The sequence below is a fragment of the Phoxinus phoxinus genome, assembly GCF_949152265.1.
Source record: "Phoxinus phoxinus genome assembly, chromosome: 22".
In the NCBI taxonomy this organism is placed as follows: domain Eukaryota; kingdom Metazoa; phylum Chordata; class Actinopteri; order Cypriniformes; family Leuciscidae; genus Phoxinus; species Phoxinus phoxinus.
In genome coordinates this window covers 22,081,616-22,099,518 of record NC_136897.1, presented here as the reverse complement: position 1 = coordinate 22,099,518, position 17,903 = coordinate 22,081,616, and the positions used below count along the sequence as shown (strand labels likewise).

Genomic DNA, 17,903 nt, shown 5'->3' with positions numbered 1-17,903 from the left:
CCAGAGTCAAATGCTGCCTTGCTTGAGTGGGAAATGCTTCTTAGCAAACATTTAGACAATGGTGTAGACTTGTATTTTCCTAGGTGCAATAATGATTAGCAGGACTAAGTTAGCCTTGTTTTGTTCGATTGAATCAAACTCATGTTCGTTTCCCCACTTGGTGCGGATCTTTTGAGCAGGTGTGAATACAGCGATCGCACTCGTGTGCGGACCAAACAACCGTACTGAGACCCAGCTGAAGAGGTGGTCTTGGTCCTGTTCTAAACAAACTCTGGAACGGTTCCAATTTCTGTCCAATTAATGGATGACCTTAGCACACGTGTGGTTTTGTTTACTAATTTTGGTTCACTTGCAAAAACTGCATTGTGAAAGCGAACCACACACAAAAAAAAAATCAACATTGTATTGGGTCCGGACCAAAGCAAGTAAACTCTTGGACTTTACTGGTGTGAATTAGGGCTGAAGGATATTCGATTTTAACATCGACATCGCGATGTGCGAGTGAGCGATAGTCACATCGCCGGAACATGCAATGTGAAGAGTAGTAGCACCAGCAGGAGATATTGCATGCGCTTCGTGAGGCACGCGCGTGGTCTCTTGCTCTTTCTGCCGTGCACGCGCTGGGCGGTTTGGAGCACAGTCTCTTTCTTGCGGGCGCGTTCGCTCTAGATTCTGGAGATTTTAACTAATTCGCGGGCATCAGCTGCTATCAATATGCGGGAGACACCCGGAACTTCCGGGAGACTTGGGATGTCTGTATTTATATACTGAAATAATATCGGCATTAGAATTATTGATTTTTTATTAGGCAATTTTTTTGGTGCCCCCTCAGCTCTTGATGCGCGTGGTGGGAGCGGCGACGCTGACCGGCGGTATGGTGTAAAGATGCTGTTTAAATGTGTTCGGCTTTTCTGTTTACAGAAACATGTTCTCTAATCTGTTTAGAAGATTTAATACAAAATATATTAAAGTTTTATATCATTTTGTTTATTTCATATGATTATGATGACCAACATCAACGCTGTTTTACTTTGGCACTTTGGCTAAGAAAAGTTGACTTACAAGATTGTGAACCAAAATGCTTAAGTTGTTTTATAAAAAATATATTTATTTTAAGTTATATTGTTGTAAACCAATCAGGGGGTTGGTGTAAAGCTGCTGTTTTATTTAAAAATGTGTTCTGCTTTTGTGTTTACAGAAATGTTCTAATTTTGGAATAAAATATTAAGTGACCTTTTTTGTCACCTGTAATGAAGCTTGATAAAAATATCGCAATGTATTTTTTTTCCAATATCGTGCATAGTGTGAATACACCCTTAGTTTCTGAAAATCCTGTGTGTTTGTAGTCAATATTTCAAACTAGAAGACTATGCCAAATGGAGGGCAAAAAAACTGAAAGAAACTGCTATTCCGTCAGTTCCGCCCGAAGCAAAATGCTGTTGTGTACAGGTAAGAAAGCTGTTGTCATTATGTTCCATGCTGTTTTTCAGTGATAAACCTACACTTACAAATACAATCACTGTTCTGTTATTAACCCACTGTTGATCCGACTGTCCGTACAAAAGTGCAGAAGTATAATCATTCGTTTTTTTACGAAAGCCCTTGACCTATCAAAACTTTTGCGTTATCCGGCAGACTTTTGCTAATAAAATAAATAAATAAATAAATAAAAAGAGTAAACATTGTTCATTTACATATTTACCAGCATTGGTGCAATACATAAGTGGGTTGAAAAGTAAAGTTACACTTTAATATTATAAAACAGTGATGCATTTTTTTCAGCATTTATTTGAAATATAAAAGTTTTGTAACATTACAAATGTTTACTGCCAGTTTTTTATAAATGTGTTGTTCTTGCTTAATAAAAGTATTATTTTCTTGCAAAAAAAAATATACTGACCGTAAACTTTTGAACAGGTGTGTGTGTGCATATATACCATATAAGAGCAAAAGACCAAACTCTGAGACATAGGGTATGTATATATATACCCAGATTTAATTTGTGAAAATAACCGCCTGACTGTACATTACCCGTTGCTCATAAAAAGTACAAGAACCAATTCAAATCCACCCACCCATAGGGAAAAGAGTATGATACCAGCTAAACTTTACAGCACAGTCTCCTCAAGGTAAGCCATTCAAATCACCCTTTAAAATATAATTTCAAATGCACCTGCAAAAGGGAGTGGAGGTAATGCCGTCGTGCCTGCCACTCAGCATGTGACGGTATTCAGAGGGGAACAACTTTTCAAGTGTTTCAAGTATTATTCTTTATCAGGAAGCTAAATCATCATTTCACACAACCACCCAGAGTGCCTGCCGATCAACAGAAGCGTTTCAATGTGTGTGTGTCCCAGTAGACCCTGAACACACTCACTCCGTCTCTAGTGTATAATGGCTGCTGGAAGACTCAATGGGGAACGGGATACACACATACACACACACACACACACCTGTTTCATCTTTCTACCTCTATTGTCTGGCTGAGTTAGTTTGCCTGATTTAAACTTTTCTTTTTGTGCACCTTGAACTAAGACCTGTTTAAAAAAAAAAAACGGGGGGGGGGGGGGCACTGTTGCTATGGCAACAGGATAGTTCTCTACCCAGAGTTTTCCAGTAAGAGGTGTAATTCTTTACGCTCAGCTTCACCTGACTAAAGCGAAACAGTTTATCAGAAGCTAAAAATACCACATAAAGCCATTAAAACAGTTCATTTGAGGTATCAAAGCAGATGGCTGAAATAGAAGCGAAGCATCACATACTGTACGTGGGTAAAAGCACCACATGCACACGCTTGCACACAATCACCCAATATGATCTTAAGGTTCCGGTAGTCGCATTCTATATGTTATGGTCCACTTAGCAGGATGCAAACAAAGGGTTCAAAGTTCTGGCTCCAGAAAAGAACAAAGAGTACAAAACTGCTTGCAATGGCACTATGAGAGATTAAGAATTCCCTTTGAACTGGATAGTTCTCTGAACTGCAAATGCATCATTTCCTGCTGCCCACGCATGCATAAACCGTAGCTCCATAGCCCTCATTACATAAACACGCCAAACACAATGGCGAGCCACACTGTTGAATGATGCAACTCCCTAGTGCCTTTCTTTCACTTCCGTTTCATTTCTCAAATGCAAGACCCCCTTCTCGTATTCCAGCATTCCAGTGTGTCTTAAAAAATAAAGTGTAATCAGCCTAAAGCTGGGTGTACACTTTTCGATGTATAATAGTCCTTTACGATTGTTGCTTGAGAGACTGTACGAACAAGATCCCAGCCGTAAGCCATGTCACACTGTAAGAAGTTGAGGGGCTAATTGCATCATCAGCTTCTGCGCTCCTATTGGTTTTTCTTATAAGAAGCCACACTGCAGGACTGTGCCCAAAAACATTCAGAATGATACGTTTGATGTTTTTCATATGCAACCGAAATATCAGCTCTTATCAGTTGGGCAACGATGGTCATACCAGTGCAACCTCTAAAAAGTTTTAGTGGCAAGAAAAAAGGTTATAAAATGCAACCATTTGGCTGCAGTCTGGAGCCCTGGTTTTAAAACCTGATTTACCTAAAATACGTTCACAAAATTTGCTTCATATTAAGACGGAAATAACTGAAATAATTATAACTTAAAGTCAGATGCTAATTTAATAGCCAATCAGTGATTCAGTTGAGTTAATTTAGCAAAGAATTTCAACAAATTTGATTTGATAGAGGAACAAATTTGGTAATCATAACTGGTAACAATTTAGTAAAGAGGAGATGCACTTACATGATAAATAATACTGATATGCTGATAATTAATTTAATGTTATAGCTAACTGAAAAAGGGCAGACATTAAAGTTTTATATGAAATTGAAAAATGTAGGCACCAAAACCTGCTTTTAATGTCCATGTAATGTAAATTATTAGTGTTATTAACAGTTAATTTAAAATGAGTGTTAAGTAAATGACAAAGGTCCTTTAAATGTAAAAAAAAAACAGGGAAAATTATCACAATTAAATATTAAAATTGACCCATATATATTGATAAATTAAAAGGTCTCTACTGTGCAAATATACTGTGTACCCCAAAACTCAAAAGAAACACATTTTCTATTGAAATCACATTTAGTTCAGACTGCAAAATCTTAATTCTGGCAAATTACAATTTTCTGATTAGATTCAGCAACAAAAGAGAGGTGGAGGAAATACTGCTTTTTTCCTGTCAGTTCAATGTGCTCGAGACAACTATAAGTAATAGTTTAATTTAAGACAACTGGGTTAAAACTGTTAATGTGTCAGGTCGACCATATGCATTTTCCATTAGAGAATAATAGTAATTCTTTCTCTGTTCAGAGAAACAATATAGTTCTTAGGTTGTACAATATGTAATTGTTTTGTTTGTGACAAGAAGATGATATCTGTTTCAATTTAAGAGATTACATCTCGTGTAGAGGGACGGACACAAAATCAATCTGAGAAAAGTTTAAATAAAGAGTGATTGATGACTTCTAACTGGACGTTCCACTACACTGAAAGGTAAATTGATAAGAAAGCAGTTTAGAATTTGGAATACAGTGGCAGCAACACCGAGGGCATGCGTGTTCGTGCGTGGAATAACTTACCACTACTCCAAACTGCTCCGGTTCAGAGAGGTTGGCGTATTCACTCTTGTACTTGACCAGTGTGTTCAGCTGCTCCTGTTCAGGCAGGTGTTTTACAAGATTCTGGAAGAACGAACAAGACAAAAGAACTGTTACGAAGAATGTGTGCTACATTCATCCAATTAGAAGTTAAACTTTAACCTGCCATTTAATTGTTGCCGATTTAGATCCAGTTTCTAGCCATTTAGTGGAGCTCCTCATCTAAAGCGACTCACTGGCAATTAATGACACACTAGACTAATTGAAGGGACGATATATCTCCCTGGTGCAATCAGGGGTTAAGCATCTTGCTCAAGGGCAAAATGGCACTTGTGATCTCAGTAAACTTCCAGTTCATGGGTCGCCCCTGGCTGGAAATGAACCTGTAACCTGTACATTAGCAGATCTAATACTAACACTATATAAAAAAGAAAAGAAAAGCTAGCATTTAGATTGCAATAACTGTGTTGAGATACATGTTTATTTTTTATATGATTAAAAATACCAATAACTACATTGTGTATATACCATTATTTTATAAAAAATACAAATGTTATAATTTGTTTCACAATAACTATACTGCTATATTTATTTTTGAGTTATTTAATTTTTTTATTTATTCTATGCACCACTGCTTTTGGCCAAATTGTAGAGACATAGAATTATAGATTATACATACATATCCACATTGAAAGTCCGACATCCACTGACATTCAAAGAAAGTTGGAAATTATGTAAAAGCAATTCACACCATTAGACTAACATAGCTTCACCATGATATATGGTTTTACTTTTACGTCAAAGTATCGGTAGGCATGTGATGTTTTGTTATCCCATTTTCCGTCTCTTTCTCCCAATCAGTTAATGTCAATCTCCATTAAATCCATCTTATAGAAGGTAAATGCTTAAAAAATAAAATAAAAAAAGTGTACGCAGCAGTTGAATCATCTGTATGCATGCAATCATGTGAACATGTCTATCTACAGTGAGTGTTCAACCTCTCATGTAACCATCACTCTCCACAAGATCATTAAATCCCAGATATATATTGATATTCAGCAATTCTCATTTATCAACGTATTGTGATCTTATTTTTCCAAGAAGAATCCGTAACTAGGTATTGTCATAAAGTACTACAATATAAATCCACTTTTAATTAACCGCTTATCTGTGGGGTTCAAACATTTTATTTTAGAGTCTAGAAATAAAGAACCTACTCTTGAGTCTCTGACTTCAGAAACAAACTTTAAAGCTTCATAAACCCATTGATGAACTGGTCTAGCTCATCTCCAAATAGGCACTTCATTAGTGCACAATAACATGAACCTAATAGATGGATGGCCACGTTCATACATCACCACCAAAATAAAACCAAGCACAGATGCAGATGGCTATTTCTGTTGTTCCCATCCCAGTCATTAAGATAAATATGGGGCTGATTTTAAGTGGCAAGTAGTATAAAACAAAAAAGCTCTGTTATAGATCTGAAGTAGTGGATATTTTAAAACTATAATAGTGAATGAGAACCTGCTGTGCACTAAGCTACAGAAGAAGAATACATAAACCTGAGCCTGACATCAATGCTGAATGATGAAATACAAGAGAAAATCAGAGAAATTGTTTAATGCATTTAAAAATCAAAAATTAAATATATGTTTTAAGATTTAAAGATATAAATCTTTAAACGGTTTTAAGATTTTCAGGTATTCAGGTACAGAAACCTGTAATCAAATGTAAAATAACACTGCACTTTATAAATAAAATATAGATTACAAATATAGTTATAAAAGTTATTCAGTCAAGAGCGAGTTAATTTTTTCTTTATCTTTTGTTGTTTGATGTCACTTTAAGAGGTGCCCAATATAGTTACACGTGCCTGCAGCACTGAAAACAGAGCTTGAATGGTTTAAAAACACATTTTCTGTGAGCACGCTTTGGATGTGTGCGCAGCACAGAAAACAGTGCGACAAACTTATCAATTTTAATTTTATAACAAGTATCCGATTCCTGACCTTGAGTATTTGATTCCAGAATTGTAAACCCTACTAAAACAGTATTCAGAAGACCCAGTCTGAAACACTAAAGATGAATTGCTTGTTGTATTTCTCATTTGTAATTCTCTTTGGATAAAAAAAAAAAAAAAAAAAAAAATTTGAGCATGTATACAAGTTAAGTCCCATACAACACAGCTCTGGACAATAGCACCTTGCAAACAGAAATCCCAGTAAATTACCGTAAAAATTACCAGAATGTCTTTACCGGTAAATACACAAATATGCTGTTCACAAAAAAACAGCGTTCTGGCTTTTTACCGGTAAGAAATATTCACACATCATCAGCAAAATACCGGCAAATTATCTGATGTCAGTAGAAGAAGCTCTTTAGTTTCTACATCTGTTCAATTTGACAACATTTTATGACGTCTGAGTGAAAGGCATAACGGATGATCAAACAGAACGCGGGTTTGCTCTTAAAAACATGAGAAGCACATAATAGTAACCAACTGCAGAGCTGATGAATGGAAAAGGAAGGTTCTCGAGCGCAACACGTTGAAAAAGCTGCGAGATGTGGTGCAACGGTCAAAAAGATAATTTAGCGCCTATTTAAACAGAAAAAAATCTTACTGTAAACAGCGCGGAGTAATCACATCATCTTCATAAGTCTTTATGATTGGCCCAATTAAGACTTCTTCAGTCATCGCGTGCAAATACCAGTAATCTTTATTCCACGTTCAGACTGAGCTCATTACAGGTAATTTACTGGCAATGTTACAACTTCCCTTACTAGCAAATTGCTGGAACCAATTTACCAGTATTTTTGAAAAGGTCCTGTTCACACATGATCTGTTACCGGTAATTTACCAGTAAAGACTGTATGTGTGAAAGGGGCTAATGTCAAAATGGCTGCTGAAAAATTCCTCATGTTTGTGGCTATCCTCTCTGAACATTGGCATGCTTTAAAGGTCATGAATGGTGATGAGAGGTGATGTTACCTGGATCATGGGCTCAGTTAGCTGATCCTCGTCCACCTCTAAAATCATTTTCCTGATCTCCTCGTAGGGCATCCGGAATGACCCCAGGAAAATGGCTAAGGGAGAGGGAGAGAGTTTTCATCAAAAGCTCCCTGCAGTAATTCATTAACAGTCCACACACACTCTGTTTAAAGTGTGTGTGAGTGTGTGTGTGTGTGTGTGTGTGTGTGTGTGTGTGTGTGTGCGTGTGTGTGTGTGCGTGTGTGTGTGTGTGCGTGTGCGTGTGTGTGTGTGTCTACTGCATGATGATAATATCTGATAAAAAGAAAGAATGAGCTTGAATTCTTCAGCAATTTAAACACACTTCAACAAGACAAGAAGAGGGCCAGACGAGAACTTCAGCAGAATCAGGATAACATTCATATATTTTCACCCCTGCCTGCATCTGTCACAAATACTCACAAATACTGAGTTAAAATATGATTTTAGAAGAACGGCAATAAAGGGAAGGTGAGAAAACAAGTACCGGTAAGTGAATGACAGAAGAGGTAAAAAAGGGTGAGGGACAGCGATCAGACTGCCGGGAGTTTCAGAAACATTTCATTTCTCCATTCCCCTCTCATTACAGAACTCTGCTTATTGCCACGGAGACACTCGGACAAATGAATCAGTGTGAATATGTGCAATTGACAGACAGAAAAAGAGAAAAGGAAGAAGTTTTTTTTTTTAAGTTTGAAAAACAGGTGCAAGGAGAAGTATGTGCGAAAGAGGAAGAGAGAGAGACAAAATACATTGTACTGTATATAACAGCACAAGACAGGTGTTATTGTGAACCCCAAGGTTCTGAGAGAAAAAGAGATGGAAGGATACAGGGGGGGAGAGGGACACCTGAAAACCTGTTTTGACTACCACACCTTTCTTCACAGAAAATAAAATAACTGGATAATACTTACAGAGGTTCTGTGCTATCTTCGGATCCAGCACTTTCAGTTCTTTAACTCTCTTTTTGATGTATTTCTTCTCCTCCAGATCCTCCTCTTCTCGTCGAGCTGAAAACCATCATAACACTTTATTACCACACCTAACATGCATGCAGAAAACATGTTCAAAAACCCCAGTGTGAACAAGACAGAGTCACAGAACTGACAAGCTTGAAGCAGACTAATGGGATACAGCAGTGGGAACACATTAGCCTGCACTTAATTTTTCATCATTACTGTCAATCACGTGTGGGAAAGAAACTAGCATTTCATCTTAAACACAACTGAACAGAAAACATTGAATAATTAAAGAGCAAAGCTTCCAGAAAAACGCTTTTAATGAGGACCTGGGGCTCTCTGATATGTTGAACTCTTGGGGTCAGATGATGAGTAGGATGACACTGTGCAAACATGTTTGATTGTTGACGAGAGAGAAGAAGAGTGATGTAAATTGTGCCGAATGGAAAACGGCACACTTTTAAATGGCCATAATGCTCAAAACAATGTTAGATAGGTTGCTTAAATGTAAAGAGATCTATAGGGGCTTTTGCACTGGAGGAACGTTTCCATAGTTCCTATAACTATTGGCGGAAGTACCGCTTTTAGGTGTGTTCGCACCGCAGGAACTGGGAACAATTTTAGTTGTAGGAAAGACTTTTGGGGGGACTAAATTTGCTCCTACTTTTGAGTAGGGTCAAACCAGCACAATAGGAACTACAAGTGATGCAAGTGTACATTGACTGGCCGAAAGCATGTCATTTGAAACACCGGCACCTGCCATATACTTACTTTACAAACTAACTCTACAAACATGGTAAAAAGGGGTAGATGGACCGACGCCGAAGTCCAGGCACTTCACAACCTGTAGACTACAGAGTTGTTGAATGCAGCACTTTAATGACTTTGCTGTTGGCCGGTTTACGTCACTTCAGAGTTCCTCCTGGTGGTGCGAATGCAACACGAATCAAGGTAGATTCAATTTGAACAATGTCCAAAATACTGTCTAGGTAGCTCATAAAATTTTGAGGCACAGCCAATGAGTGTGTAATGGTCATGCTGAGTGAGTAAGGGGATTGGTATTTGACAAGACAGCTGTGAAGAATGAGATTAGAGCCACGCAGCTATGATGACTGTGGTAAATGAGGTCACACTCTCGCTGTCCTGTGCACACACACAGTTTCAACTGTACATATTTAGCTCACCATGCATGGAGATTTACAGGAAGTGAATAAAATAATTTTGATTCAGTCTTTTACTTTTGTGTGGCTTTTAAAACGAACAAAACAAAAGAGGCAACAAAGAGGTCAGTGACTAACAGGTTACACAGCTCCCTCTTCAGTTCTTAAAAAAAAAAGACAGTGAGAGAGATGGAGAAAAAAAAAAGAGAAAAGAGATGAGCAGATGGAAAGCAGGGGGTTTCAATACAAGTTTAATTATTTATAACACCAGATTAAGAGAAGTAAACGCGGGTCTCCGGAGAGAAGTGCATAATTGTCTTGTGCACTAATTAACACGGCTGTCTGGATACCGGCTCGAAAAACACAGGAGCGGGGTTAATCTACAGGAAAAGAGACCTATTCACACAAACAGCTAACCCAGATGCATATAGCTAAACCAGCATGAGTCTGCCTTATACACTCACACATAGAGATGACAGAAGCCGCGTTTCCTTTCCACTGTCGGGCCAGTGCGAGCCAAGGCTTTAAACGGGCCGTGCAGGGCTAAAAGCCTTGAGCCAGTAGCACAGAGCCCAAAACCACGCTGTGTTTCCACTGTCAGGCAAGAAGCTCTGCAGCGCTTCACTAAAGCAACCCTCTCTGGAACAACGTCACACAAACCCATCATTTCACCAACAAGTGGAAGTTTTAACAGAAAACTAATCAGAAAGAGATCACTGCAAACGGAGATGATAAACATGAAAAAAGCGAACGTTTCCTGGTATTTTTGTTGTTTAGTCTACTTGAAGATTTAAAACCCAAGCATCGATGTTTTACCACAGGTTTACAATAAAAAGTCATACATTGATCATAATGAATTAATTTGTTTCAAAATTGCACATTAGTCACTCAGAAATAAATTAGTTTACCGTTATTTCACAAAAGAAAGAGGATTTACTTATTCAGTCGCGTCTGTTTCTGTTTATTTGTAGTTACAGGATATAGCTATTTACATCACTTTTAGAAAGAATTATTATTTCTAAAAATATACCACCAAAAATACAACCTAAGGAGCTTTATGACAATCTCTCCCAATACAGTTGTAGGCCTATTTTCAGACAGAAAAACATACGAAGCTCTCAAAAAAACAGAGTTGCTATATTTTGAGACATATGCGGAGCTAAATATGGATATCAGACAGTCTGGTATAAAGAGACGAGAGGTACTGTAGGCTACTGACAGATAAAACAAAAACATAATTGTGATAGCCTTTATGATTTGTCTGATTTCTTCAAGCGGTCATATTTACTAATGGTTATTGTAGTCCTAATTGTTGTCTTATACCGGCGTACAGTGATCAGAATCCACTTCGGATCACAAACAGAGGGTATTCACACATGAAAGTGAGTTTTGAGCTAAAATGAAGTCTTTAATGCTGACGTTAACTGGTATATGGAATCATCCGCAGTGCTGACTCCTCAAGCCCGAGTTGGCCCGCTTTGGACCAAGGTATTCATTGGGCCAGAAAACCCTGGCCGTTGGCCTCAGAGGAAGTCCTGACGATGCCCGGAAGTGACAGTGGAAACGTGACTGGCCCTGGGACGCACTAGCATGCCCGATTTTGGCCCGACAGTGGAAACGATAGTGATTGCAATAGAAAGTCAAAGTGACTACACCACACTTCTACAGGCTCCACAGGTTATACAGTCATTAACAATGTTCCAACCTAGTAAATTACCTACAGAGAGTGCAATGCAAGGGCAAATGTGACACCTGTTGGTCAACCTAAGGCAACTTTACTTGTTTTAGTGGAAAAGGCAATTCCAGAATGTTCAGAAAGTTTGGGGTCAGTGAGATTGTTTAATGTTTGTAAAATAATTATCTTATGCTCACCAAGGCTGTGGTTATTTAATCTAAAACACCGTAAAACAGTAATTTTGTGAAACATTACCATTACCATAAGTTTTTAGCAATGCTAAATTTTCAGCATCCATTACTCCAGTCCAGTGTCACATGATCCTTCAGAAATCATTTTAATATGCTGATTTGTGCTAAAGAAAAATGTATTACAATTGTTGAAAACAGTTGTGTTGCTAAATTTATTATAAATGTCTTTACTGTCATTTTTAATCTAATGTATCGTTGAAGGAATTTAATGTATCCTTGTTTATCCTTACTGAGCCCAAACTTTTGAATGATTGTGTGTGTTTATGCGATGGTTCCATTTCCATTTCCATTTTTATGGCGGCAAGCAGACAAGTCAGCTCACTAGGTTTCAGAAGAGTGCTAATGAGTATTACTAATTAAAGATAGTGCTGATTGTCTCGGTCTTCTTTTAAACAGCCAGTGGGTGGGGTCACCATGGGGGAGGAGCTTGTGTTGTGAGGGAAAAAAGCGTTGCTCTCCTACAGGCTCACACACACACACACACACACACACACACACACACACACACACACACACACACACACACACACACACACACACACACACTTACTGTATTTGGGTGGCTCTTCCGCAGGTTCACTCTCCTCAGACACTTTAGTGAGTGGAGAGTGAAGGGAGAAAGTAGAAAACAGAACAAGAATGCAAATAATAGAATAAGAGACAGCAGCCAACAGAAAAAGACAGTAAGAGCCAGAAAAACAACAGAAAATTAGACCGAAACAGTAAAATGAGCCTGAAGACCAAGAGGAAGTAGAGACATGATTTCTCATTATATTCCACAATTAACTGTTAATTATGCTAAAACTCTGGAGCGGATACATCTGATTTGGCAAAATGTGAAATGGCTAAAACTTGAGAACGTAAAACACTAAAGAAATAATTGTAATCAGTTGGCAAGATGGAAGATGATCATTAAAGATTCATGTTCTTGATCTAATTGGAACAAATTGGCTGATTTATCCTGTATATCACATGAGGATCCCAAAGATCAACTCAAGAGCTGAAAGACGTAACACATGAAATGCATGGCAACATGCTCTGTTTGATCATTTGAGACCTGTGATGTACAGATATGTGAATGTGAACTCTGAAAGCAGAGTCCGTGCGCAGCTGGAATATCGATCCGAAAGCTTGGCCCTCTCACCGCCCCTCCATCTAGCCATCCCATCTGTATCACCCCTCTTCTAGAGAAAGAATAGAAAGCAAGTGTGTGTGGGATAAAGATATGCAGTATTGATCTGCTCATCATGACTAACAGCCGTGCCATCAAAACTACACCCATTCATTACACACACACAAGCACATGCACACTAAACACATATACAAGTCAGATGATGCATGATTCATGGTGCCGTCTCTCAGAAGCACACAAAACCAAAGTGTGTGTAACGGCCTTCTCTGAGACTTTAACTGCTTGAGTATATGGCTAATAAATTTATCATACTGTGGCCTCCTTAAAGTGTCTAAGGATTGTGTTTTCCCTGACTTTGAATGGGAAAGGATGTTGTAAAGAATTTAAGGAGTGGTTCATCCAATAATGATAGCTTTGTTGGTGGAAGTGAGCAAAAAGGCATCACTCACTGATAAATCTTGCCCTTCAAAACAGGTTTAAAATCGTATAAGCACTAGCCCATACTGATGCCCATCAAAGTACTATATCATTAACTGATCATGAAGCACCAAGCTTGAATATTGGGTATTGCAAATGAGATTTCAGAGCTCAAAAGTCTTGCACTATATAGTGTGTATGGACTACTTGTATGGTACTCAGGGTATGCATCAAGTCAGGGGTTGGAATAAAATAAAGGTGAGAAATTAATGACAATATAATGCTGCTTGGATTATGTATTTTTTTGGTCAACCCAGAAGTTAGCATTACCCTGATACTTTTGAGAAAAACAGAATTTTTTCTATTGGCTTTTGTAATTTTGAAGAAAATAAGCTGTGTGACCAACTAGTTCATGATTTTTATTCGTTCTGTCCATCAAGATAATCTTAACTGAACAAATTTTAAGAATTTTAAAGCAAATACAAATCGCCAAAAATATAAAGCGAAAGGTTGGCTACAAACGGTCACATGACTACAATTTCACCACCACTATGCTAGACAACTTTCATCTTTATTTAAAATCTACAAGTTGGAAAGTTTGAGTTGGAATAGTTTGCAAGCATAAAAACAATGTGACTGTAAAAGTGAACCAGTGAGTAGATGACCTCAACCTCGACAACCTCTGTAGTCCCATTTAGCCACTTGTATTTTTTTATGGCATAGAATAAAATGGGAAGATATATTGAGCTTGTGTTAACCACAGACCTTGTTGCAAGCACTTAACCAAAAACCTATTCAAAAAACTCATTGACTTTAGGACACAAACCTAGAAGTGCAAAAAAGCTAAATGGCTTCTGGGTTTTAAGACTCATTCCTGCAGCACTCAATTTCAATTTTTGAATACCATCATGTGCCCATAAACCTATAGATTCTACTACAATAAACTAAACTATATATTGACTAAATCACACAGCTGATTAATATTAACCAGAAAAATACATCTTGATGTAGACAAATAACACTGGTTTAAAGGTCTTTCAGACAGGTAATTTTTCACATGCCATGTACTACACTGTCACCATATTAAAAGGGCACATTAAAGGCCAAGCAAAAGTCACTAAAAGCTCTTTAAAAGATTACTTGGTTTGCCTGGTGAGCAGAGTTGGAGTGAAAACGCCAATTCTGTGATTCCTGCCACACACTTGTAGTGAGAAGTCATTAACCCCATCAATTAACATTTAGATCGCTAATGAAAGGGCAACTGACATGAAATGGTCTAACATGGTATCTCCAAATGCCACGATGACTATATACATCTGATGAAGGACAGGTAGTGATGCAGACGAGTGGGTCAATACCAAAAGTATCTCGCATGCAAATATAGGGTGTGAGCTAAACGGTATACTAGCATGCTGCATACTACACTATTTATGAAGTGTATAGCATGAATACTGTGCAAACTACAATGCTTCTGTATGCACGGAATACCTGGATGAGCAACTAAACTTGACAAGTTGTGCAGTGTACAACAAGTATATAGTGCTAGCCCATAGTGCAATGCAATAACTGGAGAACTTTGGGCAAAAATGTTGTTATTAAATGTGCAATATAAATAAAGTTAAAGCAATAAACTTGACCTTCCATGTTCAGTGTGATGTTTACAGTAGTAAATATTTGAACCTAATGAACCTGTAAAGTGGAATTTACAGTAGTAAATATTTTACTACTGTATACTATTGTGATACTAAAACTTCAAAATACTTTTAAAATTAATCATTAAATCAATATTTTAATTAAAAATATATACATTTCTTTTATATAATAATTTACAAATTATGTTAAAAAAAATGAAGTAATTTAAAAATGATTTCTGAGATAAAAATGTGCTATCCCACAATGCAATGTATTATACTTCATAACACTTGTATTTTCTCTTATATTGTTTTTTAATCATGTAGAGCATGGCGCTAGCAACTGTAAGGTCATGGGTTCTATTCCTAGGGAATGCATACTGATGAAATGTATACCCATAATACAATGTAAGTCACTATGAGCAAAAAATTTCTGCTAAATGCATAAATGTATATGTAAAATACTAATATACAAATTAATTATTTAAAATTAAATTTTAGCTTTCAAATTTTTTTTTACAATTATATATATATATATATATATATATATATATATATATATATATATATATATATATATTTTTTTTTTTTTTTTTTTTTTTTACTATAATAATTGTTAAATTATTGCAGAGATAAACAGACATTTACATTATTACGATGAAGGTTTCGACTGATGAAATATGCACTATTTTGCACTTTCCCACAATACAGGCAGCATTTAGTATGTATATACTGTTCAGTATAAGCAGCGCTTTGAGTATTTGGCCAATTGACCTCCTAGACAAAATTACCTCCCTCCTTCCCTCACCAAATCAGGCACAAAATAATCTTCTCAATAAATAGCATAACAATCTGATTTCTGACAGAAGAGGAGAACAAGAGTGATGATGATCTAGAAAAATGACATTTTATCATCTTCTCCACCCCCCAAATCTCCCTCCGTCTCTCTCTCTGTGTATGTCTCTCAGTGTTGTGTTAAAGAGAATGGGAGATAAAATAAACAAGGATTGAAAGGGAATGAGGGATGGGCTGTCGGGCCCATGAGACAACCTCCAGTGTTACAGCACGTCTGATCAAAGGCTGCTTAACCATACCACAACATTACAGCAATGTTACCGCAGCATCAATACTGTGATGCCGAGCTTAAAGCGTTCATTTCACCAACATCAATCAAGACAAACTTGGTCTAGTCAGCATATGGACAAAAGCATTAGTAATCAGACCACCAAACTTATACAGACACGCACAAACAAATAACTAAGAAAGTTGTCATGGGTGCATGCGTGTTAAGCTAATGTGCTAAGCTCTGATTTGGAAGTTACTTTAGACGAACGCATCTGCAAACAACAAAACAAGCATGCACTTTTAAATAACAAATGAGAAACTTTGGTAACAGTTGCTGGCTCTGTGAATCGCATGAATGCTCAGCACGGGTCTCTCTGGCATTTTCAAGAATCCTCGCTAAAGCCCACATTAAAAAGAGATTAAACCATCTGTGGAAATGAAATGAGGAGACATGCAATGATTATCATGATAAAGTGCATATTTATGATTGGTGATTTGGTGGCAGAGCTGGCAGGCTCAATTGTGTGCGTTTCCAATAATGCTGCAGTATTTGTAGAGATTTGTACGGGTAATAAGACGGGACCGCAGGGAGACAGTCATCAAAGGACCTGGCAACAGAAAAGGCCTGTAATGTTACAGAAAAACCCAACACTAATTAAACACTCTCCTCCTCTATCCATCTCGCTCAGATTCTTTGTGCTGTATCTCATGGTCTATTCGCCCATCTCCTACGGTCATCCATGGGATTCTGTTTCTCCTCACACTGTCCTGTCATCTCTTTTTTTTAGTTGCTTGCTAGCTTTGTCCACCCAGTTAGACTTCTATCTCTGCTCTTGTTTGGCAAGTTTAAAGTTTAGTTGAGAAACAGGATGTGCAGTTTGTGGTCTGAATTAGGAGAGACTTGAGATTACAGATGAAAGGTAGACAAACTGTGAAAAAACGGGAGTTGAAAAACTGTGAATCTAAACTTCAGTCTACATGAAAACATTGAGTCAAACACATATTCAAAAATACACACTTGCACATGCAATAGAGAGTTCAGAGAGGTTTGTCTGTCAAATTTTTAAGTTTGTTTTCCCAATACTTATACAACAGCACTTACCCTAACCTGATCACATATCTACACATTTCTGTCCACTTAAACAATGACGCCGAGGTGCTACAGTAGAGGGTCATCCAATTATTGTTTTATCTCAAATTATTATTATGCTATATTAAATAAAATAAAGCAAAGCTAAAAAAAAAAAAAAAAGTTAAATTAAATAATTGAATAAAATTAAATAAAAAAAATGTTTTTGTTCCTCTATACTCTATATATATCAAGAATAAGTTGGATATGGTTTTGGAGTAAAAGTTCCAACCATGGCAGAATGAAAGCATGCGTCACCTGCAAGAGCCGTGTGATCGCTCAAAAGGACTAAAATTCTCTCTGCAGCGTTAATGCACATTTTCTACATGCAAAAAAAAACACACAAAGAGAGCGTTAAAAAGAAACACATTTCATCCTGTTTCCCCCCTTTATTTCATTCTCTCCATCAGGGTGCGAGATAAGTGGATGAGAGGGAAAACAGGTCTATTATCAATTCCTCATTGCAAAAAGGAAAAGGACGAAGCGTGGATGAAAAATCATCTTTGCAAAATAAAGTCGCGGCTGCAAATGTATTTTAAACGAGCCGCTACATTACGCTGCTGATGTAAGAGCCTCATACGACAAATTGTAAATAAATTGTGCTGCTTTTATTACGAGACTGCAGCAAACAGAAAGAGAGAGAGGGAAACCGAAAAGGATATTAGAAAATAAGGAAAAGAGCAAAAAAAGGAGAAACTGAAGCGGCGCTTCACATTCTAAGAGAGAGAAAGGCAGAGCAGAGAAAGAGCTTCATTATGGTGTACGTGATCAGAAGTAGATCCTTCACTGTCTAATCTCACTGTTTGCCTTCACACACACAAAAGAACACACATGCTCATCATTTATCACTCA

The 17,903-nt window shown here is 37.4% G+C and overlaps 1 protein-coding gene across 3 annotated transcripts in view; it reads right to left on the bottom strand.

Annotated features, from left to right (window-relative positions):
• diaph3 (diaphanous-related formin 3) overlaps positions 1-17,903 on the bottom strand; it is a 284,319-nt gene that overhangs the window by 107,349 nt on the left and 159,067 nt on the right. For all 3 annotated transcript variants that reach the window (XM_079598020.1, XM_079598019.1, XM_079598018.1), the window contains exons 17-19: positions 8,547-8,642; positions 7,615-7,709; positions 4,605-4,706 (exon numbers count right to left, since the gene is read on the bottom strand). In XM_079598020.1, the coding sequence (XP_079454146.1) occupies positions 4,605-4,706; positions 7,615-7,709; positions 8,547-8,642 (293 nt within the window). The remainder of the gene's footprint in view (positions 1-4,604; positions 4,707-7,614; positions 7,710-8,546; positions 8,643-17,903) is intronic.